Source organism: Muntiacus reevesi, chromosome 22 (genome assembly GCF_963930625.1).
Source record: "Muntiacus reevesi chromosome 22, mMunRee1.1, whole genome shotgun sequence".
Lineage (NCBI taxonomy): Eukaryota > Metazoa > Chordata > Mammalia > Artiodactyla > Cervidae > Muntiacus > Muntiacus reevesi.
This window is the reverse complement of record NC_089270.1, coordinates 29,953,047-29,962,334: the sequence shown is the minus strand read 5'-3', so window position 1 is coordinate 29,962,334 and position 9,288 is coordinate 29,953,047. Positions and strand designations below refer to the sequence as shown.

The following is a 9,288-nucleotide window of genomic DNA, read 5'->3' as shown; positions in this document are numbered from 1 at the left end:
TCAATGCTGTAGGTTGCTCAAATTTGAACTCACATTAAGTTCTTTTCCATTCAATGATATTCCATCAGAGGTTCTGAAGTCAGTTTAGTAGACAGCTTTTCTAATCAAAATCAAAAGTGAGTTGAGTCTGGTGTGTGCTCTTTATCAAGACTGAACTACTAATTCTGTGACCCTAGTCTGTAAAATTCAGTTTGCAGATTTCAAGTCTATACAAGTATGATGATAACAATGGCTATAACAAAATGTAGTATTTAATTTATAAATGCAAAATTTATTTAAATATTTTAAAAATCTAAAATGTCATATGTATCTTTCTAAAAAGACAATTTAGCTTTTAAAATCAAATAAATAGGTATTACTACCCTATACTCCTTTAGAAAGATAATGTTAATTTATTTCTTCAAATATTTCATCCAGAAAACTGTAATTGTCATATCTTACATTTTTTCATTAAATTGATCAAGCTAATTATATAAATTATGATTACTGGAGAAGCAGATTATGAGAAATGCAGTTTCAGGATACTCACCCCAATCTCTTTAAGTATTCCTATTAGATCAATCACAGATTTAGAGAATTTCAGGAATTTCAGTTCAAACTTTTATTTATAGGCAAGAAGAATACTAGGGCCAGATAAAGGGAAATACTTATTCAAAGTAGAGAATAGAGCCTAAAATATAGATCAGTTCTCCAAAGGAATGTGTAGTCACCTCAGTTTCTAATCTGAAGCCACTCAACTGGTATTAGGAAAGCTATCTAATTCTTTAGCCTGTCATTTAACGCCTCATCTTTCTCTGCCCTAAACTTTCTTTCCAACTTGTCTTTCCCTTCTCTCCATTCAAATACCCATGGATATTCCTAAGGAGTTCTCTTCTCCTTGAAGTTCCTCTCTATTAATCTCTGTGTGAGCAAGTCCCACCTATATGCTATGTCCTACAGAAATAATTTATTGATTTCTTAACTGAACACTTCTAACTGTAGAAAAGCACTTCTGTGACACTTTCTACTCTCTTTTCTCTAACAGTGATTTGTGTACGTTGCAACTCTTCCTAAAATTCGTGTCACTTGACCAATCCACCTCAATAATCTCAACACTGACACACACAGCTTTGTTCCTACTAGGTTCTTGGTACATATGAAATGAATATAACATTAACCTTGTAATGACACATTCAGTAACATAACCAAAAATTAAATTCATATATTTCCTACAGTTCAGTTTTTCTAAAGCTTTTGATAAAATAGATTTTTCACATTGGCTATATCTCCCCCTAAATCTGGCTTTTCCCACCCTTAAACCAAAGAAAACATTGCTCCAAATCACTTCTAAATGATCAGCAACAGATCCTGTTAATCTAATGTTTTTAATTTAATTTTAGGTGCAATGATGAAGAGTTTTTTCCTAGCTGTGACTATCCTGGCATTAACCCTGCCATTTTTGGTGAGTTAATTTCATCTAATCAGTTTGTATCAAAAATTATTTTTAAATTTACTTAAGGGCTTTAGTTGTGTAAGTTTTTAAATACAGTTATATTTTATAGAACAAAATAGCTGCACAAGTATTTTATTTTTATATTTATTTTTCTTATTAAAGTCATATTCTTCTGGATATTCTTCTGGTTTCTAGAAATAAAGAAATCACATTTTATCATCTAGAGAAAACCTTTACAATTCTCATATAACAGAGAAAATACATTTTGGGGGAAAAATCCTGAAAATATTTTTAAATTATAATATGCACTTAAACTAATTCACAAACATTCAGTAATGTTTTTACTTAAATTCCTATTTCATGCAAAGTCCAATTTCTTTAGAAACTAAATCCTTAAAATATTAGGAGCTTGTTTAAGCTTTTTTTTTTTACCAATTTCAAATAACTTGACATGTACTTTTAATATTTAAATGTATTGTAACTTTTGTTATAATATTTACATGTGTCAACTCCCTCTCAGGGATTATATCTATAAACACCTCTTTGATTTTTAGGCAAATATCTGAAAGCATCAGATGTTTATTCTCCTGTTCTTACTGTTGGCAAATAAGTTCCTGGGATTCCCAAATGAACATGAAAATAAAACAGACCAATAGCCAAATCAACGAGGAAAACTAATCAAAAAAATTAAAAGAAAAAAATCCCAAACCTTTTTGATGTTACATGTAATTACACTACATTACAGCATGTAATTCAGGAAAATGCCTGAAAATCATAGAGTTATTTATGGATACAATCCCTGAGAGGGAGTTGACAGACTATGAAGATTATAACAAAAGTTACAACATATTTGAATGTTAAGCATACATATCAAGTTATTTGAAAATGGTTTAAAAAAAAAAAGCTTAAACAAGATCCTAATATTTTAGGAATTTAGTCTCTAAACAGACTGCAGTTTGTGTGAGATAGGAATTTAATTAAAAACATTATACATTACCATGTGTAAAATTAGATAGCCAGTGGAAATTTGCTGTATGATGCAGGGAGCTCAAACCTAGGGCTCTGTGAACCTAGAGGGGTAGGATGGGGTGGGAGGTGGGAAGGAGGGCCAAGAGGGAGGGGACATAACATACCAAAGGCTGATTCGTGTTGATGTATGGCAGAAACCAACACAATATTGTAAAGCAATTATCCTCCAATTAAAAAAAAACAAATTTAAATTTTTAAATATCTGATGCTTTATGACCTCCTCTTGTTCTGATGGGTGGGGCCATGCTCAATAAATCTTTAATCCAATTTCCTATTGATGGGCAGGGCTGTGTTCCCTCCCTGTTGTTTGACCTGAGGCCAAACCATGGTGGAGGTAATGAAGATAATGGCGACTTCCTTCAAAAGGTCCCAGGCATGCACTGTCACACTCAGTGCCCCCAGCCCTGCATCAGGCCACCACTGACCGATGCCTCCACCAGAGACTCCTGGACACCCACAGGCAAATCTGGGTCAGTCCCTTGTGGGGTCACTGCTGCTTTCTCTTAGGTCCTGGTGCACACAAGCTTTTGTTTGTGCCCTCCAAGAGTCTGTTTCCTTAATCCTGTGTAAATTCTGGAGGCTCTATGGTGGGGTTAATGGTGACCTCCTCCAGGAAGGCTTATGCCATACCCAGGTCTACTGCACCCAGAGCCCCTGCCCTGCAGCAGTCAACTGCTGACCTGTACCTCCGAGGAGACATTCAAACAAAGTTCTGGCTCAGTCTCTGTGGGATCTCTGGGTCCTGGTGCATACCAGGTTTATTTGAGCCCTCCAGGCATCTCTGGCGGGTATCGGGTTTGATTCTAAATGCTATTTCACCCCTCTACCATCTTGCTGGGGCTTCTCCTTTGCCCTTGGACATGAGGTATCTTTCCTCGGTGGGATCCAACATTCTTTTATCGATGGTTGTTCAGAAGCGAGTTGAAATTTTGGAGTTCTTGCAAGAGAAGATGAGCACAGGTCCTTCTACTCTGTGACAAATGACTTCTACTCTACAAAAAACTGTGGAAAATTCATAAAGAGTTGGGAATACCAGGCCACCTGACTTGCCTCCTGAAAAATCTGTATGCAGGTCAAGAAGCAACAGTTAGAACGGGACATGGAACAACAGACTGGTTCCAAATCAGGCAAGGAGTACATCAAAGCTGTATATTGTCACCCTGCTTATTAACTTATATGCACAGTACATCATGAGAAATGCTGGGCTGGATGAAGCACAAGCTGGAATCAAGACTGCCAGGAGAAATATCAAAAACCTCAGATATGCAGATGACACCATCCATATGGCAGAAAGTGAAGAAGAACTGAAGAGCCTCTTGATGAAAGTAAAAGAAGAGAGTGAAAAAGTTGGCTTAAAACTCAACAGTCAGAAAACTAAGATCATGGCATCGGTCCCATCACTTCATGGCAAATAAATGGGGAAATAATGGAAACAGTGACAGACTTTATTTTGGGGGGCTCCAAAATCACTGCAGACGGTGACTGCACCCATGAAATTAAAAGACGCTTGCTCCTTGAAAGAAAAGCTATGACCAGCCTACACAGCATATTCAAAAGCAGAGACATTACTTTGCCAGCCAAGGTCAAATCTATAGCTTTTCCAGTAGTCATGTATGGATGTGAGAGTTGGGCTATAAAGAAAGCTGAGCGCCAAAGAACTGATGTTTTTGAAATGTGGAGTTGGAGAAGACACTTGATAATTCCTTGGACTGCAAGGAGATCCAACCAGTCTGTCCTAAAAGAAATCAGTCCTGAATATTCATCGGAAGAACAGATTCTGAAGCTGAAACTCCAATACTTTGGCCATCTGATGCGAGGAACTGACTCATTGGAAAAGACCCTGATGCTGGTAAAGACTGAAGGCAGGAGAAGGGGACGACAGAGGATGAGACGGTTGGATGGCATCATCGACTTTGGACATAATTTAAGTAAGCTCCGGGAGTTGATGATGGACAGGGAAACCTGGCGTGCTGCAGTCCACAGGATCGCAAAGGGTCAGACACGACTGAGCGACTGAACTGAACTGATAACCTCCTCTTAAATTGTAAAATTTGGAACAGTGTTAGTCCTTGTTTCATAATTAATTTATTATTAAATTCAGTTTTACTTTCAAGTTATCTCTTAAATAATTCTAGTTGATAAATTCTTAGAGTCTTTTTAAAAATTTGAATTACTGTGACCTTCAAATTTCTTTTCTTCCTTTCTTCTTTGAAAGTTGATTTTATTGTGGCCACCTGCATATTTAGAACTTGGGCTTTCTCTTGAGGGATAGAGGTTAAAGTTTAAATCAGAAAGTGATTCACAACTACGTGACCTCTGAAAACATCTTCTTGAACTATTTGAGCCAGTGCTGGCCCCAAATTCTCCTTCCTGTCATCACAAAGCTACAAGCCCCATGGATATGAACAAATAATTCAAAAGAAGAATGAAAGTTTATATAATTTTTACCACCCAATCTTATTATACAATCTTACTTACCCAATTAAAATCATACAACTTATTACAGCAATGCTGTAGCATCTTTTATGTGCTAAATGTATTCCTTCTCTCCATAATATAAATAGCTAAGATAATATTTATTACTAGCAATTACAAGATGAACTGCACAATCTTATAGTTTATTGGTGGCATTATAAATTGGTGTATCTTTACTGTACAGCAGTTTAATAATTTCTATCAAAGAATTTTCCCCAAAAATCATATTTTTGAAAGACTGCTTTAAGAAATCACTGAAAACTATTTAAAAGTCCATTGATATCTGGGCTTCCCTGGTGTCTCAGATGGTAAAGAATCTGCCTGCATGCAGGAGACCCAGTTTTCATCCTTGGATTGGGATGATTCCCCAGAGAAGGGAATGACTACCCACTCAAGTATCTTACCTGGAGAATTCCATGGACAGGGGAGCCTGGTGGGCTACAGTCCATAGGTCTTTTTAAAAGCCCATTGATATCTATCCAGATGTTATCCATGCCTGTATTTATAATAAAAACATTTTTTATAAACCTTTAAAGGTTAACAATAAAGAACAAACATTTCATGACATAAGCATTGATTGACTTTCAACTTTGAATATGCAAGTATGAAAACTGAGGTGATGGAAAAATGATATGAGATCATACATCTTTTAAAAAATTTAAGATACAAGATACTAAAATGAACATATACCAGGAATACACAATGCATGTAGACTGGTAGTATATTCAAATCTATATCTAAACTTTCAGGATTTTTTAGTGTAGGCAAACTTTCAATATTAGTATAACTTTTTAAATTTTAAACTAATGACTTAATAAATTTAGAGGTAAATAAGTCCCTGTCTTAACACACTCTGTATTTTATTATTTTTTAAAAATCTCTGATATCCTATACCAACAACTTCCTAAAGGTCTATAGGATCTTTTATATACCAGGGATAGGTGTGAAAAGTCTTAAACTAGAACTGTCATCTTAAAACTATTTACCATTATGAACTCACCTTTCGTAAGTTTTAAAGCTTCATATAGACATGCCTGGAAACTACTTTCTCACTCCTGATTTCCTATTTATGTTAGATTCCAGAACTAAGAAAAGTACTAAACATACGTAATTTTTAAAAGCTATTATTTATATAACATTTATATACCAGTGTTATGCTAGAGGCAATTTTTTAATCAAGAAAACTCATAAATCATCTTAGGAGAGCAGAAACAGAAAAAATATGCTCAATTCTCCTCTTATTTTTAGCAATATATATTCAATACAAATTGAATATAAGTTGTTCAAGTTCTTCATTTAATCAATATCATATATAGTTGTTGGTACAGAGATCAACTGATCATACTCTTTTCAATCTTGAATTTTTCTCCCAAATAGTGATTTTTAAGAACAACTTAACCATGGGGCTCATTATTGCTATTTTAGTTAGCATGTATCTGTCATTTCTTGAGGGCTTCACAGACTATAGATTAGATAACCTAGAAAAGTGTTTTATAATATTTTACAATACTAAAATAAAAACAAGAAAAACATGTTTTATCTTTTTTATAAAAGATATTTTAAAATCACAAAAACTAAACTCTATCATGTTTTTGTTCTTTTAACTTCTTAATTCCAATTCTTTCTCTGAATCTCACCAGGTTGCCCAGGAGCTAAACCAGGAACAACCAACAGTAAGTTTGTTTCCAGTAGAGATATGAATCCAAAGAATAAAATTCTGCAAAGTTTAATAATATTAAAATGCCTTCTAGCTAAAGACTAAGTAAATATTTAAACTACATAAAATAATTGAATAATCTTTGTAAAATTTCAGCAACCAATCATACGAATCAGCATCAATGTTTATCTGAAAATCTTGGTATCACTTTACAGGCCAAGTCATGTTGATTTTCATAGTATTTAGCAATATGAGAAAACCTTCTCAGAATTTAATACTGGGAAAACAATGAAAACAAAAGCAAAGCTTAATATTTCTTCTGTCTACTTTTGAAGAAATGGGGAATGATCCCTCTCTGACACATCTTTGGATGCTTCTCATATACTTGTATTTACTTCCCCCAGTTTGTTTGAATGAATACCTTTAAATATGTCTTCTTTCATGAGAAAGCCTTGCTTTGAGGTATAATTTCATTAATTTGTTTCTATTCATAAGGAAAGATCTAATGATTTTCTATTTTATAACTGTACCTAATTAATATTAACTAATTAATTAATTAATGGAGCTAATCAATTATTATAATTAATTATAATATACTTATATGTAATATTAATATGTCAGCATATAATATACATAATTCAGTTCAGTTCAGTCTCTCAGTTGTGTCCGACTCTTTGCGACCCCATGAATCGCAGCATGCCTGCACCTAATTAATATATTTTATGACTGCACCTAATTAACAGAACTGTGGCAAATAAAAATGGAAAATTTCCTAACTGATCTTTAATGGATAAAACTAAGCAGAAAAAAATAACCCAACATATAAACCCAGGAATCCAAATCACATTATTTCTACTATTTTGTTAGAATTTGTTTAGAAAAAATGCACCCTTCGCCTAATCCCTAGATAAATAAAATAAAAAAGTTACAAACATGTGGTGAGAATATATATATGTATACACACACATATATATGGAAAGAGATATACCTTTTTTTCTTTGTTTGTAGTATGCTTGTGTACTGTATGTCAAAGCTCTCTGTGAAACTGGTCTAGCTGTGGTACTTATAAAGTGCAACATTTACTGAGCACTTTTTATATATGCCAAGCTCTGGGCAATGTGGTTTACATTATGAGCTATCTCATCTAATTTTTTTGAAACTAACGTTATTTTTAATATTTGCTGAAAATCAAGAAGTGGAAGGAAGATGTACAAATTCGTGTCTTATAAAATAATTTGGTTTCTGGGTTCACTATTCCCAGTGTTGTACTTTCTTAACATCAAATACTGTTAACTATTCCAAAAAATTCTGATTTAAGATATCTCTTCACTCTAAGTCTACAATAATACCATTCTGCATAATTTATTCTTTTTGCAGGGCTGTGAGAAAGATGAAAGATTCTTCAATGACAAAATAGTCAAATATATCCCAATTCAGTATGCGCTGAGTAGGTATCCTAGTTATGGACTCAACTACTACCAACACAGACCAGTTGCACTAATTAGTAATCAGTTTCTGCCATACCCATACTATGCAAAGCCAGGCGCAGTTAGGTCACCTGCCCAAATTCTCCAATGGCAAGCTTTGCCCAACACTGTGCCTGCCACGTCCTGCCAAGCCCAGCCAGCTACCGTGGCACGTCACCCACACCCACGCTTATCATTTATGGCCATTCCGCCAAAGAAAAGTCAGGATAAAACAGACCACCCTACCATCAATACCAGTGCTACTGTCGAGTCTACAGCTACACCTACCACCGAAGCAGTAGTGGACACTGCAGCCACTCAAGAAGCTTCCCCGGAAGTTATCGCGAGTGCACCTGAGGCCAGCACAGACCAAGTCACTTCAACCGCGGTCTAAAACCTCTAAGGAGACATCAAAGAGGACAACGCAGGTAAATGAGCAAAAGACAAAACTGAGTCATAGCCAAGATTCACGGACTTATCAGTACAATCGTAACATCTAAACCAGCAGAGGATAAATTAAATCTGTTACAGAGAAGGCAAAACGGGCTAATTATAACTTACATTTGCTGGTTCTTCAGCACTGATACACTAGATTCTTTCCCAACAAGAAAACTTTAAAATATCTTATTTTACAAAATGAATAAAAATTGTGGATTTTATTATTAAACCTTTTTCAACAATTGGTATAATACTCAAATCTATTAGTTTTATTTTACTCCTGTTCACACACAAAGACAATAAAATACAATGTCAAACTCATAATTTTTCTTATCTCAAAAATTTGTTTTCTTAGAAAAAAATCATATAGGATTTGAGTTCAAATACATTTTAATGGTATACCAGTGTTGTTGCACTCTACTTTTGGTAGGAATAGAATGAAAGGAAACAATATGTTTCACACATAGCATTTTATCTCAGGCATCACTTCTGAAAGGATGTATAAGGTTAGGCACCCAAATTTCTCCTACTGTAAGGTAATCCCATGGAAAAATTTTAATTAACTTATAAAGTACTTATAAATTACTTATAAAGTAATTATACTTATTAAAAGGAAACTTTCAGAACTTTAAATATAATGTAAAATATGTCTATTTATCATTTGGATCAATGAATAATGGCAGAATCCAAAATAATTTAAAACATATGAAGAAGTTAAACAGAAAGATCAATAAGATAGACAATAACTAAAGATTGTGAAATAATTTAGGAAAAAAGTGACAAAATTTTGA

General features: G+C 34.2%; 1 protein-coding gene across 1 annotated transcript; it reads left to right on the top strand.

The window, feature by feature from the left end:
- Nucleotides 1-1,384: 1,384 nt before the first annotated feature.
- On the top strand, nt 1,385-8,453 carry CSN3 (casein kappa). The gene is made up of 3 exons (XM_065914582.1): nt 1,385-1,441; nt 6,577-6,609; nt 7,971-8,453. Exons 1-3 carry the CDS (start codon nt 1,385-1,387, stop codon nt 8,451-8,453), a joined length of 573 nt encoding a protein of 190 aa, XP_065770654.1.
- The last annotated feature ends 835 nt before the right edge of the window (nt 8,454-9,288 follow it).